We start from the raw sequence: 17,923 nt of genomic DNA on the forward strand, positions 1-17,923 counted from the left end.
ATATCCTATCCAATTTGAAAGCAATCTGGCATAAAATCTCATAGTAGTTATTTTGACAGTATTGCATGAGAGTCCAGAGGATATTATGACAAATTATCTTATTGAGTGTAAAAGTTTTCTAGAAAAAGCTCTCTTGGTATTTCTGTGTTTCGGACGGACGAATGACGACTATAATTGTATATGTTACTCTTGGCGAACGCAGCGAGGGACAGAAAGGGCTAAATCATATGATCATTTGTTATCCTTGTTTCAAAAAGATATTGTTTTCATTCCATATATTGAATATATTTAAAGCTACACCTTTTTGTACATTATGAGTGTGTGCATATTTCATCAAAGTCTTCTTCTTTTAAATACATTCGTATCAGCGATGTAGGACACGCTTGTGAAGAGGGATGGCCACTGTAAAGCTATAAATGCGTCCTAAATCGTTGAGCGTGTATATGATTTTATTTTTCCTTATAATTTCCTTTTTCTTGTCATTTCATTGTCATATTTAACACAAAAAAAAACAAAAGCCATCATAAAATACAAAGAAAAAGAGCATGGGGTATATTCAACTTGATAAAATCAGAGAATCGGGAAGAATAAAAAAATAACCTTTCGATGGCCTGAAATTGTTTATATCCTTTTCCTAATAATACCACACAAGGTGAACTTGTATTGTTCTTTGATAAAGTAAAGATAAGTAATTAAAACTTCTTCTGTAGACATTGTGGTATTCAGAAAATAGACTTGAACCTCCATCCTCTTTTCCTAAGCTCTTTGTGACATTTTGACTTAGTGTACATTCTCATTGCAGGAGGCGCTAATTCTGTCGACCACCCGGTCTCGTTTCTTTTGGTGATCACGCGATTTTTTCAGTTTTTGTTTGTTATCATGATTTGTATCTTCTGAAACGATTTGAATATCGTAAACTACTGCTGCCATAGTAGCTTGAAGTCATTAGTATGCATCAAAATAGCAATAACACATTTTAAATATTAAAATAGGAAATATAGTTGTATAAACAGCCCTTATGTCTTACCTTGTGTCACATGCGCAGGATTGAATCCGCTCCTAAATGCTTTTGGTGAACCCCACTCAGTACTGATCATAACGTTATGATACGGCTGATACCAAAAATCATAACCCATTTCAATAGATTCACGTTCCCATTTTTTCTTAATTGAAAAACTTTTGCCGTCGACCAAAACAAAACCACCTTAAAGTAATAAATAGAAATATTTTCAGAAAACACATACAGAAATATAGGGACCGAAACTGCCCTATTAGTTTTTGTTTTGCACGTCAAGGAAACTGCAGTTAGTGTTATCAGTTATGTAATCAGTTTTATCGTAATCTCTATACTTAAAAAAAACGACGATAGTTGTTTCATTGGCAATCATACCGCATCACCTTTTTTATAGTGTATTTTTTTATGTTACTGTTTTGTAGTTAGTTTTTTTCACGACAACATCCATGAATTTAATGTCCTTAAATAAACGATTTTAAAGATTTTTCATCTTAGACAAATAGATGCCATTAAATATGCAAATAAATTTTTGGGGAAAATCTATCTTGTTGTATAGAACATACCTTTGGCGTCTCCTTTTGGATCTCCCATACAGCTGATCATTATATCACCGGAACCAAGACAATGTGTTGTGTGAGGAGCTGACATGCCACATTTTTCTGTCATCTCCCATGGCTCAATACTCTTAATAAAATATAACACTTAATACGTAATACTTTATTTTTAAAGTTTGAAATCTTTATTTTGGTAAACTAAAATAAACTTCCGCTGATTTAAAGTCATATGGCATTTCAAATTTAACAAAAAAAAATGAATATGATTTATACACTTGAAGTTTTACTATAAAAAAAACGTGCACATAGACTTTATTTTAAAAGAAAATCTTTTATTTTATCCAAATATTCAGAGATGTACTGCTATCGATTTACTGTCTTCCCGTACTCTTATTCGCCGACAGCGTTTCCGTTTGCAGTGACCTATTCTTTGGCACATTTCGTTAGAAATTCGGCAACCGCACAGCGCAAGTGCGAGGGGAAAAGCCGTGATAAAATAAAAGGTAAACAAACGTGAAATAAATAACTATTAGTATTAACCGATTGTGAAAGAAAACTTCTTAATACACCGACTCTTTTAACAACTGTTGTAACAAAGTTTAATAAACAAATTGGAAAGCATGAAGTACATATTAAAAAGGAATAGATATCGCTATATTATTTCACTTATTTTTCACGTGCTCCATGATTCTGTGTTGGTTTGTATCAATAGTAACGATCGGTTAACCTCGACACCAAAACCCGAATTAGCAATTCAACAATCACAGAGTAAAATATTGTTTTGTCGATGATATCTAATGGATTCGTAATAATTGTATATGCATATGTTGTGTACAAGTTATCATTTTGTAATTGTAATTCGTCCAAAAAGTGCATGTTTACTTATTTTGTGTTATATCTCGTCTTACTATTTTTAATATGTACCACCTTTGATAAGTATTTAGTATGAAAAAAAAATATCACTTCTGTACTCGTACTATGAATAACAAATTTATTTTGTAAAAAATGTTTCTGTACTCCTAACAACGAAATTATTATATTTGAATTTACCTGTGTACGTTACTTTATTTAACGCCATTTTGTCCTAGGTTAAAGTTGTCTTTTTGACATTGAAACATCTTTTTTATTTATATTGTGTGATAGATCAAACTTATTCGTTCAGTGTATACTTACTTGTTTTTGTGTATTGTCTTTTTATCGAGTTAAGACTTTTAAAATTGATATTTTATTGTGTGTCTTTTTATGTTGTAATGTTATACCACTGTTTCAGGTTAGGGTGAATGTTAAAACGTTTAAACCCGCTGCATTTGTATGCACCTGTTTTTCATTGGTTGTCGTTTGTTGGTGTGGTTCATAAGTGTTTCTCGTTTTTTATATAGATTAGACAGTTGGTTTTCCTGTTTGAATTGTTTTACACTAGTCTTTTTGGGGCCCTTTATAGCTTGCTGTTCGGTGTGAGCCAACGATTCGTGTTGAAGGCCGTATTTTGACCTATATTACTTTTTACACATTGTGACTTGGATGGATAGTTGTCTCATTGGCACTCATACCACATCTTCTTATTTATATTGTACAAATTACCATTTGTACAAAAATTTTACTAGAATTCACTTATAACTTGTACAAAAATTTATAATATGGACTTGGTTAAAAAAAAAAGCATTGATACACAATATAGCATTTCTATAAAATGACCACACAGTAAACCTTACAAAATACAAAAATAGTTCTGTATCATTTCTTTGAAAATGTGATAGAATTGTGGGATCGGGAATTGCACAACATCTTTTACATTTAAACAAGGAATTATTTGAATCTGGAATAATTTTAATTTCTGGAAAATTGATAATAAATGTATGATGAAAACTAACCCATCTTTAGCGCATGGCTTAGGTTCAAGTTACTTTCACTGATATTTCAGTATGAACTAACTAACCCCCGTAACCTTAATTGGGTTAGTTTTTATCATACATCCCTTTCCTGGATCTTGATATCTATATCTTTAACGAGAAGCTTAATACCAAAATTTCCGATAAAAGAGATGTTTTTTTTTCATTTCCTATTGTTAATTATCCATTTTTAGATGGTGACGTTCCCTTGTCACCATCTTATGGTGTTTATATATCTCAACTTGTTCGATTCGCTCGTGTATGATTTTAACGAAAGAAATCTCTGTATTACTGAAAATAATTACACCAGGTTTTTCGATATCACAAACTAGTCAAAACATTTACTAAATTTTATCATCGGTACAATGACATCATTCGTAAATACAAATCAACATGCAGACATCGTATACGATCAGGTATTTCACATCCAATCTTTTATGGGAATGTTCTATACAAAGCAAAAAAAAAATGCCGTCAATCACCTCAAAAGCTAACCAAACCTAATAACAGACTTATTCAGAAGGGATATAGTTACGATACTGTCGTCAGGTCATTAAAGATCGCATAATTATTTTGGAATTAATATTAATTCACTCATAGTGTCTTTGCATCGGAAATAAACACATTTATTCTAAAACCAGTTGTTGACATGATACGGGTTATGTTCTTCTCATATATTTTATGATGGTATGATACTAAACCCCTAATGGGAGGCATTGTGCTTGATTTTCATATGATGAAGACGCAATCTTTCAATCAGTTTAATTGAGGTCTGGATCTGGCATGTAATTAACTGCTAGTAGTCCTTTGTTAATTTATGTATCATTGTCATTGTTGCTTAGTTTCTTCTATTACCTATTCTGACATCGGACTCGGACTTCTTTTAAACTGAGTTTCACTGTGCGAATTGTTGTGTGTTTGTTTATTTTACATTGGCTAGAGGTAAAGGGGGGGGGGGGGGGGGGTTGAGATCTCACAAAACATGTTTAAGCCCGCCGCATTTTTGTGCCTGTCCCAAGTCAGGAACCCCTGGCATTTGTTAGTCTTGTATGTTTTTTTAATTTTAGTTCATTTATATGTTTCGGAGTTTAGTGGGACGTCCATTTTCACTGAACTAGTACACATTTTTGTTTAGGGGCCAGCTGAAGCCCGCCTCCGGGTGCGGGATTTTCTCGCTGTGTTGAAGACCCATTGGTGGCTATGGGCTGTTTTCTGCTCTTTGGTCGGGTTGTTGTCTCTTTGACACATTCCCCATTTCCATTCTCAATGTAACTTATCAATAAATTTTCCAGAATTTTAAACTATTACAGAGAGCTGAACTCCTTTGCATTTATAAAAAAAGAAACCCCTGACCACCAGTTTTTTAATGGTTTTTAAATGCTTCACGTAGCGAAAGTTGAAGCTCATGAACCGTTGCTGCGAATAAACATGTGTTTTTAACAGCTTCAATTTGAATTGTAGACAAATATCCTGTAAAAATTCCTACATCTGTTCCAATGTGTTACAAATAATCCTTGGTGAATACAAGATTGTGCTTTCATGTATTATTCTCTACTAGGTTCAGAATTTCTAGGACAAATGTATCCTGCTGATCAACAATGCTGGCCATGTTTACACTATTTCATCAAATAAGTAAACGACCTTTTTTTAAGTGTTCACAAACACCGGCGATATATATCTTTGACAACTCATTAAAACAATTGACCCCAAATAATGAACATTCCAAAAGAGTTGAATGCAAAAAAATGTTTTCCTTAAGCCAATTAAAATGTATTACTGTTGAAAGTATATAAAAGGCCATCTATTGTATCATGTTAAATTATCATATATCCTTTGTACAAGTTATAAGTGAATTTTAGTCAAATTTTGTTCAATTGTAATTTGTACAAGCATTTTTTGCAGAAATTATAATTTGTACAAAATGATAACTACTTGTACACAACACATATATTGGTTCATTAACTTCCTTAACATTATAATTACCAGAAACTCGTCTCACATGACTTTTATTCATGTTTTGTTGCGACACACACCGCGTGATTTGCGAAAATGGTTAACAAATATCAGTTTTCAAATGTTTTTTATCTACATTTTTCTCCGCTAAGCAAGCGGGATTGATGAGTAAAAGCAAAGTTTGGTCGGCTCGGAGTCAGAATAATGTGTATCGGTAGGGTAACAAGTCTTCCTGCAAACTGTTCCCTTGTGAACTAGCAAGTTAAAATTCCGACTCCGTGTGTCGGTCATGTACAATTCAGGGTTAAAATTCATATCGCATTAACATGTTTTCGAATTACCGTGTCTAGTGAAGGTTTCCTTGGATTTGTTCCTGTGTCAACCACATATATTCTGCTACTGTTTACTGATGGCAGAATAAGTCGATTTCTAGATCTTGATGGATCGTCATGACAACTGGAACATGCATTCCATCCTGAATGATGAAGTTCGTCCGCTACATTTGGCATGTGCAGTCTGTGGACAACCTTAAAAAGATAATCAAAGATAAAATTAAATATCCAAGAAATTTTGTAACTGAAACATCGGTGCATGAATCATCCTTTAAAACCATTCATCTGATTTGGCATGGCCTTCTAGTTAATACTTTTGTCAGTAAAGTAGTTTTTATTTAAAAAGCCATTAAACGCCATCATGCGCAAGTGTTCAGTAATAATTTGTTATGCAATTGTATGCAGCTAATACTTTAGTAGATAGAAATAAGAATTGCTATTCACCCTTTTCGGGAAAAAAATGTTGCAAAATCATGTATCAGTTGAAAATAATTGAATAAATTAACGTAACAATGCCGAAAGAATGTGATTGGTATTCTCTAAATCTCAACATTGAGATTCACATAATGTTGATGGCAAAACAATAGCTATATATATATATATATATATTGCATATAATTACCAGAAACTGGTAAATATATATATTATATATATGAGTGGCTACAATTTAAAATATTACATTGCTACTGGCATACAGAATGATGTTTTGACGCTAAAAGACATCGAGACTGGACCGTGGGGCACTCGTTTAATCCATGAGTCGTTCGGTCACGCGTTGTCTTATTTTTGATATTCGAATACAGCGAATAGTTATACTATAATCATAACTTTACTTGAAGCTGTGTTTTTGTTGTCTATGACACCTGTATTACAGTGTTAAGCGTGTTTTTTTTTATTTAAATGATTCCATCGTAAGTTCTTTCGTGTACCTTCTGTGTTTCAACAGATTGTGATTAAAAATAGAAGGTTAACCCATAAAAGACTACTTTTACCTAGCAACATGTTCATATGCCTGTCCAAATTCAGACAAACTGTAAGTGTTTGTTTCCTTAATTATTTCTTTGAGTCGTTGGGGGTCGACCGCATATAGTCTCTGTTGACTTGTTTCGACACTTGTCTAGACCCTTGGTTAGTTAGAGCTTGACATATAGTATGGAAGTTTGTCTATTTTTGAAGACCGTATGTTGACCTCTTACTAGATGTCTTTGTTTTGTGTGTTGTTGGGTTACTGTTTCATTGACGTTAACCTAAATCTCCATTAATTTAGAGGATGGAATTATCTTTAATTGACACATAGAACAGTAAAACCAGTCCACAGCCTAAGATTTAAGTCTTGACATCGAATGACGAATTACTAGATAATTAAAATGGGTATTTCTCAAAGAGGAACGGAATCATACATGGGAATCTCAAGAATAAATTTCTGCTTTTTTCAGTGCTCTTCTCGTCAATTCTATTCGACACAAAAGGTCAGCAAAATAGTATAAGTTACAAGTCTGTATTGTGAATACCCGATCCTACATCTTTTACAAAACATTACACTTCGATAAACATCTGAAAAAAAGATTAACCTAATTTTGAGATACCTTTGACAAAGTATCATTAGAAATTCTATGAAAACAGATTAAGGTATTATTGTCACTTTCAAACTTAAAACTGGGAAATATACTAATTCATACTTATCATACTATTGTCCTACATAACATATGAATATTGACAATGCATTTCAATAAATATTGTGAACATTTTTAACCTTCATTACACTATCTCAAATCCTATTATCAGATATTAATAGGATCTTAGTTCCCGATTCCCACCAAAACAATGGTTTTGCTATCGTGAACAGCAGCTGTGTGTCTGCGTTTCCGATTGCCATTACAAAACAATGGATTTTGCCTTAAGTACAGAAGATTTTGTTCTGTGTTACCTGCATGTTGCATCTGCAGTATTGTTGAAGAAGATTCGTTGTCTGAACAATAGCAGGCATAAGAAATTTACCAAGTATTCATTTGACATTCTCGGTCGTAGCGCAGGTAATTTGAAACATCTCGATCAACCAGAAAGAGAGATGTGAGTGTAAAAATAAATTTACAAAACCTTGAATTGTCCGGTAATCAGAAAATCCTTGGTTTGTTTGCCCCTTTTTGGTCCCTTTTTCCTAAACAGTTAGAACAATAACCCCGAAAATCAATCCCAATCTTCCTTTTGAGGCATGGAATCTTTAGGTAAAATTTCGAAGAGTTCCATACACTTTTACATTTATATTGTCCTGAAAGAAGAAACATGCTTATTTTTTTGGCCCCTTTTTTGGCCCATAATTCCTAAACAGTTAGGACAATAACCCCCAAAATCAATCCAAACCTTTCTATTGTGGTATGAAACTTTGTGGTACAATTTCATAGAGATCCGTACACTTAGGTTCAAGTTATTGTCTGGACATCGCCATACCATTGTACGTTCGAAAATTTTTGCGGTCGTATAAAAAGCTGTTTTTTTTGTCGCAAATATGATTCAAAGTATGAATATACCTTGCAGTAAGTAGGTGATTTTGGATCAACATCTACTGTTACCAGGTAATCTGGCTCAACATTTCGTCTGCTTGGTGGGATGATACAGGGAATATATACCAAAGTTTCCCTAGCCCCACTCCGCATGGCAGAAAGTGGTGAGGCATATCCAGGTCCTCCACAACAAGCTGTAGGGAAAAATATAAATGTGTTAAAACGATATAAATTTAAGAGAAAAATGTATATTAGAACTCATGGTAGTGTGACTGTACAAAAAAAAAATTCTAGACTGAAGTGTAGAGCAAAGATAATTACCAATAAAATATCGATACATTTGGTTATATTCCATGTCTACCAATACTCCATACCATTCAAACAGTCAAAAAAGTAATGAATACATCAGATTTATTAATATATAAGCATTTCAGGACGTTGTTAAGATATGTATTTAAAATTATGTAATTTAAAATGTGGTTTATTTTACCTGACAGGAGAAAAAATAATACTGTTCAAAACACTATATGTGCACACCAAATTATAGCTAATACGATATAAATTATTTATGAATCATCTTTGTAACAATAACAGTAATCAAAAACAAAAAAACAAAAAAAAACAACAGAGAAACTTAGATAAAACTCATAAAGAAGATCGTACAGACGTATTTTTTAATATCATCAATTGCCGATTTTTTTTTAATTACGGATATTAAACGAAAACATCCATGTTATTCAATATAAGTGCTACACAATGATCTATAGACATTCGCAATCACATCTTATAGAGCGGTCTATAGAAAAATTAAACATTATATTTTAACTAGAACTCACCAGTTTCGTCTTCACAGTCCGACATTTTAAAGAAAGTGTAAATTCTTACAGGTAGCAGATGAACCAATCGTAAAAAAATAAATTGTGTTCCGGATGTAAAAATAATAAATGGTTGACTGGTTATGAATATAATATTTGACTGACTGGGTACAAATACAATGTTATTTCATTTTGTAATATTTTTTTTTTCGAAGAGGAACAATATGAGTAATAAACCTCTCTTCAAGTCTTTTTCTATCTTAAGTCGAACGAAAGAGGGCGGGTTGAAGACTGCTTTTGTCATAAATTTGCTTTAGATTTATACACCAAAAAAGTTGTTTAATAAATCCTGTGCAACTTTGTAACTTTCAAGGACAAACTATTTGCCATTATTTTTTAAGCATTTTTTTCAGAATAATTTGTTCGATTGCATAAAAAAAAGTTACGTAAATTGTGATAGATGATTGCCAAACAAACTTGTAGTTTTTGCAAAAAAATGGATTTATACATCAGTATTCTAAGCAAAACTGCGTAAAGTTGAAAACACTTGCAAAATATTAATCACTTTTTATGCCTTTCTACGATATGGGGGAGGGGCAGGGGGTATTATTTTCTGATCTTTCCGCACGTCCCGTATCGTGTTCAAGTTTAGTTTTAAAGTAGTTTCAATACAGTTGTGGTCACACAAGGCAGTTTACAATGATGTGAGCTTTTGAAAATATCTGCCAATTTGACACAGATTTCGTGTCGTTAAACGTGAAAATGTGATAGTACGAGTGGGGCATGATGTCCTAATGGCTATATACTCTTGTTTTTAATTCAAGTTCAGTCTTGTACAGTATTTAGTTATCATGGAGTAAAATAAAACATTTAATGTTTTTTGTGACAATACTAACCAGTCGTATCTATTTTAATCTACTTTCATAATTATGAGACCAGTACATTACACATTTCTATTTTGAGATAAAAAATTGACATAAATGATAAAACTATATTGCACTTTAGTTTGATCTTATTTGATATCATATATACACACTATTATATTTTCTACTCTTCTAATTTATTTTTACGTTTTTATACAGGGTATAGATCTAAAGGACAATAACGATTTACTTTTAGAAATACATAAAATTTTGTTTAAAATTAAAGCATCTGATACAATACAATAACTCTTTGCTATTTCTTTAAACTGTACTAAATTGTCAATAAAAGGTGATGTAGACTATACTTTTAGGGTAAAACAAACCAACGACACAAACAAAATCAAAAGACTCAATTAACAAGTCTCCAATCTGATAACCTTAGAATCCCTAGAATTCATAAAAACATTCATAGAATTGCCTTACTGACAAATAACTTTAAGATATAACAAAAGACAACCCCTGGCGTGAATCCTGACACGAAAATAAAAATGTGGCGTGGTATAACAAGTTTTCAGATACCAATCCTCACGCTTTTAAACTCGAGCACAGAGAACCCCCGTTTCTTAGATATTGTCCAATATACATTATTATGATTCATTATGCTTTTACGCATAAAGATAGACAACAGAACATATTTATTTGCACAAACACATTTACATTAAAGGGCTAGGGCATTAAATACAAACAATAAAATAGATAATTGTATAATTATATAGGAGTGATAGTGGCCTTCGTATTAAATTAAAAAAAAAACATGGCTACAGCTATTTGTGTTTTATTGTATTATCATACATGTGTATGTACAAGCATGTAAAAATACTTTAAATTCTGTCAGCTTTTCTTTAATTTAAAGAGAAAATCATTTACATGTATAAATATCTATGTTTTGAATTGACTTTTATAATGACTGGCAAACATATGCATTTGAAATATTACTGAATGCAAATTAATAAAATTGAAGTAAGTGTTTACTTTTTTGTATTTGGTTAGTGTATTTTAAACTGGTTCTTTAAAACGGTTTACAAACACTTAGGGAAAAGGATGTAATAACTATATAATTCATCCACATATATTTTATTAGTTTTTACAATACATGTACGATGTATTTATTAAACATTGCACACCAATGATAAATAACAACGTAAGTTTCAATACCTAGGTGTACATACTGTAACATTTGTTTGATTGATTGGTGGTGTTTAACGCCACTTTTAGCACTCTTGGTAATATCGTGGAGGCCATATTTCATTGGTTTAGGAATCCGGAGTACCCGGTGAGAACCAGCGAGCGTCGGTAGGAAAACAGGCAATCCTAGTTGTTACATAAGATAAATGTTTTCAACAGATTAACTTCTGTAAAAAGTATTACGAGCTGGACAATTAAAGTGCGTATCCAGTACATTTATGTTTGCTTAACAATAACTTCTTTATAAGCTGGCATATTGTGAATAAAAGAACACTGATTAAACAGGCTTTTCAATGAATTAAATAACTCGAGCTGATATCAAGCGATAGATAACCAATTCTCACTAGTTATGAAACCTTTAATTTCATAGTCCACCTGACAATCAAGCAAAGTTCAACGATAATTTAAAGCCTTTATTTCAGTGCTGGTCGTTGGTTGCTGTCTTTCATATTTGTTTATTGTTTGTCATAATTCGGACCCTTGGTTTTTCTCGTTAGATTTGTTTCACACTTTGTTATTTCGGGGTTATTTATAGTTGACTATACGGTATGTGTTTTGCTCATTGTTAAAGGTCGTACGGTAAATCCACTTGCGAGGCATTTGGATTCTGCATGGTGGTTTGTTGCCTCATTGGCTATCATACCACATCTCTTTATTTTTACATCAATTTCCCTTTTCAGCTAACACACTCCAGTGACCGTTGTTATTTCAAATCCTTCATTCTTGTCGAACCAGTTTGATAACTCACATATTGGATTTATAATTAATTTTTTTTCTCGTCCTGGATATGCCCTGAATACTTGCCACTGGACGCTAAGCAAACAACAATCAACAATCTTTGAACACATTCAGTTATAGACTGAGCATTTTCACACAAGCTTATTGTAAGACTGTTTAACGCTTAAGAACAGTTTCTTTAACAATTTTGTCGTGGTAATGAAATATTGTGTTAACTTTTTTAAGACTAGTAAAATCACGAGATTCGCAAACTTTAATTTACAATAACTTAGTCAAAATTTAAACAGATTTCCAAAAATTAATGTGAATAGTAAAAATGTATCATTCAAGTCATTCAATTAACGAAGCACTATAGTTACTTGGCGGAAGGTACCCTTGGGAATAACAATCTATCAGTGGTAGTTTTGATAAGCGCATTCATGATACCGATTTCAGAGCGCGATATATGTTTCTGGGAAAAAATTTCATAAAGTACGATCGATACCTAAATTTTAAAAAGCCAAATATATACATCACGTGTGAGCATTATAACAACATGGGAATAAACAGAATCACCAAAACAGTCATATGTTTACACGTTATGGTTTACAAGGCAATCTTATTTTTCAGATAACGTCGTCATATGTAAGTTCTGAAGCCAGGTTATCGTTTCACAAAAGATCGTAAATCGTACGATTTACGACTGGTCGTAGAATAATTTACCGACCAAGTTAACGAGTGTTTCACAAACGTTTCGGAATCTCTCCGCACCGACATCCGATTACCGACCTCTGTCCCAAAGCTCTTTTATGTGAAGGTCTGAAAATGGAGTCAACACGCACCTGTCAGTTCGTAAATAAACGATTTTTGGATTCTCGATTGTACAGTTAATAAAAGTAGGACGTGCTGGTTGTACGAGAAAAGGTTGAAATGATAGCCTCACGGGTAAATATGTGTTATGTCTCCTTTTTATTGCTGCTTTAATCATCTGGTAAAACAATCCCGGGTAACTTTCGTAGATTTCAAGCAGACGACACACTAAACCGGTAGCTGAAAAGGCCATAGGAGGGGGGTTTAGGGGGTCCTTTATTCCCACTTCTCCATAACCCAAGTCCCTCTTCCCTTCCCTTGCTCCCAGACGAAAATCGGACAGAATATTTTTTCCAACATATCCCATTTTTACCCCCCTTTTCTTCTCCCGCTGCCCGTTCCTTCATTTCCATGCCCAGACCTCCCATACGAAAGGTCAGTCTTTTGTCTCGATAAGGAATAGACATACTCATGATACTGGTTTTACTGATTAAGTTACAGAAAACATTCAAACTTTAAACATTTTTATGAAATGGAAACCCTATCATTTGCCAATCTCTTACCAATATTATATATACAAGACACAGAAAAGATACTGCATGGGATATGACAGTGGTGGACAGGATGATTTTTTTGCAGTTTAATCTAATGCTATGCAAGTTGGTTTTTTTTTTCGACTTGACTTTGGTACAAATCAACATACAAAAAGTTTTGTACACATAAAAAAATTCCTTCATTTTTGTGTTGCAGATAATTCATTTTTATCCGGTTTTGGGCAATATTTTATCAGGTCCTTCCAGACTGGGATATTCATTTTCAAAATCCTCCTACCCCCCCTTTTTTCCCACCCAAGAAAATCAATTGGTTGTCCCTTAAGATGGTGATGATCCTTGTAATCTAGTATTACTGCAAACCAGGGATCAATGCAAATATTAATGTTATCATTTACACCTGTAATATGATCATGTTTTATATTAAAATTGAAAAATCTCAACACATTCTATCTCTTAATAGATATAAGAAGATATGGTACGTATGAGTGCCAATAAGACAACTCTCCATCCACTTCACAATTTATAAAAGTAAACCATTATAGGTCAAAGTACGGTCTTCAACACAGAGCCTTGGCTCACACCGCACAGCAAGCTATAATAAATGGCCCCAAAAATTACTAACTGTAAAACCATTCAAACAGGAAAATCTATATAAAAAACGGGAAACGGGAAACATTTATGAACCACATCAACAAACAACAACTACTGAACATCAAGGCCATTTACTTTATTTATCTTGTTTTTAAAAGTGGAGACACGAAAGTATTGTTCAGTTAGAAATCATGGGCTTATTGATATCATTTATAATACTCTTCTCTCTTGTTCTTTGGACTAACGCGGGTGGTGTTAAAAAGGTGCTGCTGTTTGGTGGAAATGGTCTTATTGGTGCAGCCAGCGTAAATAAAATGCTAGAAAATGGACACGATTTGACTTTGGTTACCAGAGGAAACTGGTACTGGGACACTGACGATACTATCAAGCCACGGATAAAGCATTTGAAATGTGATCGAATGAAAAGTTTAATGGATTGCTGGAGTGCAGAACAGTATGATTTTTATGATGCAATTGTAGATTTCAGTGGTTTTGATCCGTATATGATCAAGGATACATTGAAACTTCTGCAAGGTAAGTCGACTTCATATTTTTACGGAGGTTCTGTTCGGATGAAAAGAACCTCAATACTATTTTAGGTCATATAATAAACACATTCCCCATTTCTGTTCTCAATTTTATCTTTTTTATAATGTATCATTTCACATGTGAAATTATCGGTTTTCATTTCACTGAGAAATCAGGCAAGGTAATTTATTGCAACCAATGTAATAAATATATCCAGTGAATTTCAATAAATAAAAAAAAAATAATAAAAGGATGAGGTGCAACACTGACTAATTCCGCCGGTAACTTGCATCGAGATCTTAGTTTGTTATGTACATGGCACATTTATCCTTTAATCTATATATCTATATTAGTTATAAAGACTCGTATCAAAGTCAATTAAAAACATGGATAACAAAATTTATGATAATTGCAATAAACCTTCAAACTTCAGGCGCGGATCCAGCCATTTTAAAAGGTAGGGGGGGGGGGGGGGGGTCCAACCTTAAGTCCCGTTACAAAAGCATTAGTTGTCAAACAAAAAGGAACCCCCCTTTTAATACATGCAAACCAACTAAATGCAGAAAATGTTGCCATATGCAAAGCATTTGACAAAAAAATAGCTATTAAATACGTGTCTTTGGCGTGCACAAATATGATTTTTTTAATTGCAGGACGAGTAGGGCGTTATATCTACATCAGTTCTGACTCTGTATACGAGGTCTGCACGAAAAACCATACTCGGCCAACGGTAGAGACCGATTCTGTACGACCGGGTGATATACCAGAGCAGGAGATTTTGAACAAGAAAGATGATTACGGACATCGGAAATTTTCAGGGGAAGAGGTTTTGGTAGAACAGAGAAAGCAAGGTGGGATGCCATACTTCTTCATCAGATTGCGTGATGTTATTGGATCACGTGATAACACGTACCGTTGGTGGATATACCAGGCTTGGTTGCGATTATCACCATACTTAGAGACAGAAATATCTATTCCGAAAAATCTTGTTAACTTTCCGATGAGCTTCGTTTATGTTGAAGACGTTGCAAAAATTGTATCACAAAGTTTGAATTATGACAAAGACCTTTTAGACGAAGCATACAACTTTGCTTTTGATGAGACGCCAACGCTGCCAGAAGTTCTTGAAATGATGAAAAAATATATGGAAAAGCAAGATATTGATATTCAAGTGTCTGACAATGAAGATGTTGTTCACTTATTTCCGTCCGTTACAAGAGGTCCAATATGCTGTGAAAAAGCAAAGCATAAACTTGGTTTTAAGCCCACGTCTTTCGTTCGAACAGGCTGCAAAGGAAACGGTTGATTTTTATGAACAAGCAATGTTAAGTAACAAGTTTGAAAGAGAACGGTTAAGTGTATTAACAACGTTGGAAACATTTTCACCTAATAATCCTAGAAACGTTTATATAGGACTCCGAAAAGAATATGGTTTAAATATAAAAAGTAGAGAAGAACTGTAGTATCGGATCCAGTTGATATCCTTGTTCATTCGAGCGTCACTGATGACTACTTTGTAAACGAAACACTCGTTTGGCGTGCAAAATGTTAAATTGAAAAAGGATTAAAATCGAGAATGATGTAATATATTTTTTTATAAAATACAAATTTCCTGACATATTGACAGCATCATGAAAAAAATTCCAGGATTTTTAAGTAGTATTATAATTTCAAATGCTGGAATTCCAGAAAATTCTGGCAATGGTGAAAAATATTTCCATGGATTTTTTTTTTCACAACTGATGTCTTCCATAGGGGGGTATGGTTTATTTCTGGAATAGCCCATTAAATTGACCACCAAGAAGATGTAGAGAACCACCTCTGGAGAACCTTAACATTAATAAGTAATACTCACCAAAGTTTCTCTATAATTAACGCTATTTTCTGTTGGATAATTTCAGAAAGATGCTGATAAACTTATTTTGTGACACAGATTATTTTCTTGTTTTGGCGCGAAATATATTCTTACTCTTAATGCTTGACGTAACAAAATTTGTATAGAATTATATTTAACTAAAGCTCAGCGTAAATATGCAGAAGCATGACAATACATTAATGATAAAATGTGTAAATATTTCTGTAAAAGAATATAATTTTACTTTACCAGTATACTTCACTTAGAATTACATTTGAGCGCAAGAAAATCTCTATGTGAATCGGCTGAAGGTTACCTCGGCTGAATCCCGGGGTCGAAGTTCAACATATCAACGGAAATTTTTGCGTGTGCTTGATCGAGGCCACAGTTATTCAACCAATCGGGGAATGTTTACTTGGGGCATACATCTATTTTTACTGCAGGTTTCGACATGTTTAAATCGGGATTATAGAAAAATGGAATGTTGTTGGTAGATACAAAACAGAAAATGATGAACACTTTTAGCAAAAGATAAATTGGATCGGGGGTCTGTGAATTCACATTATTTGTACAACTCTCCTTACTCTTGGGAAGCGTGTGCTTTACATCGAGGCTTGCGTTGCTTTACATCGAGGCTTGCATTGCTTTACATCGACGCCATAGTAGTTCAACCAATCGGGGAATGTTTATTTGGGGCATACATCTATTTTTACTGCAGGTTTTGGCATATTTTAATCGAAATTAGAGAAAAATGAAATGATGTTAGGAGATATAAAACAGAAAATGATAAATATTTTTAGCAAAAGATGAATTGGATCGGGGTTCTGTGTATTCACATTATTTGTACAACTCTCCTTACTGATGGCAAAAAATGGAATTTCCGTGACCTAAATGGTTCGCGAAAATTAATATTTTTATATATATATAGTAATAACTACTTTATTTCTAAAGAAAAATGTAAATGTTCATCGCTTAATGTTTTGACATGCATTAAATCTAATATTGGGTTTACAGACATACGTGTACTTTAAAAGATAACATAAGAATCTTAAGAATATTTAAACAAAATTATCAAGGGGTCTATACTTTCAAATGTTCGATTTAATTTTAATGTTATATATGTATACGTATAAAACAACTTCAGTCAAATCTAGACAAAACACTGGTCTGAACAGTGTTTCAAACTGGTCAGAGTTGTCTTTGAAAGTGGTCCGAGTTTTCTTAAAATTGTCCGAGATGTCTTGGTCCGATTTGTCTTTGGTCAGTTGTCCTGATTCCGACAACCTACTGAAAGGTGTTAAAAAGGTATTTACATCTACTGCATTTCATAGATTTGTAACATTTCTCCACTTTTTTTATTTGTTTCCAAAAGAAATCTGGGACTGGGACAAACTAACTTGCAAAAATTGTTTACTTTACATGTTTACTCATTATAAAAATCTAAACAAAACGCTCAGTTGTTTTCGGCGATGGTCTTTTTCTCAAAGTCTTCTGCAACCGGCCCGGTATTTTGTTCCGAACTTTTACATATTCTGAGTATTTTTTACTTGAAAAGAAAAATAATTTAATTATTAAAACTATTTGTCGCTTTGATTTATAAGGTTGACTCAACCGGAGGGACAATACACGTACCTTATCGCTACCTTTAGACCAATCCGGAAAAAAAACAGTCACTTAGACAACTTCTTGTTTGGGTCAAGT

At 33.3% G+C, this 17,923-nt stretch overlaps 2 protein-coding genes across 3 annotated transcripts in view; one reads left to right on the top strand and one right to left on the bottom strand.

Annotated features, from left to right (window-relative positions):
- LOC127738408 (methanethiol oxidase-like) overlaps nucleotides 1-17,923 on the bottom strand; it is a 36,758-nt gene that overhangs the window by 13,140 nt on the left and 5,695 nt on the right. The window contains exons 1-5 of one of the 2 annotated variants that reach the window (XM_052249648.1): nucleotides 9,081-9,186; nucleotides 8,272-8,438; nucleotides 5,753-5,938; nucleotides 1,579-1,699; nucleotides 1,028-1,204 (exon numbers count right to left, since the gene is read on the bottom strand). In XM_052249648.1, the coding sequence (XP_052105608.1) occupies nucleotides 1,028-1,204; nucleotides 1,579-1,699; nucleotides 5,753-5,938; nucleotides 8,272-8,438; nucleotides 9,081-9,105 (676 nt within the window). In that variant the 5' untranslated portion in view covers nucleotides 9,106-9,186. Of the gene's footprint in view, nucleotides 1-1,027; nucleotides 1,205-1,578; nucleotides 1,700-5,752; nucleotides 5,939-8,271; nucleotides 8,439-9,080; nucleotides 9,187-17,923 lie in introns of those variants that run through there. The other variant, XM_052249649.1, reaches the window with a different exon arrangement.
- Nucleotides 12,545-17,481, top strand: LOC127738413 (uncharacterized). The gene is made up of 2 exons (XM_052249655.1): nucleotides 12,545-14,373; nucleotides 15,021-17,481. The coding sequence occupies exons 1-2, from the start codon at nucleotides 14,031-14,033 to the stop codon at nucleotides 15,671-15,673; spliced, it is 996 nt and encodes a 331-aa protein (XP_052105615.1). The 5' UTR covers nucleotides 12,545-14,030; the 3' UTR covers nucleotides 15,674-17,481.

Source organism: Mytilus californianus, unplaced genomic scaffold, assembly GCF_021869535.1.
Source record: "Mytilus californianus isolate M0D057914Y unplaced genomic scaffold, xbMytCali1.0.p SCAF_4, whole genome shotgun sequence".
Taxonomy (NCBI): Eukaryota; Metazoa; Mollusca; class Bivalvia; order Mytilida; family Mytilidae; genus Mytilus; species Mytilus californianus.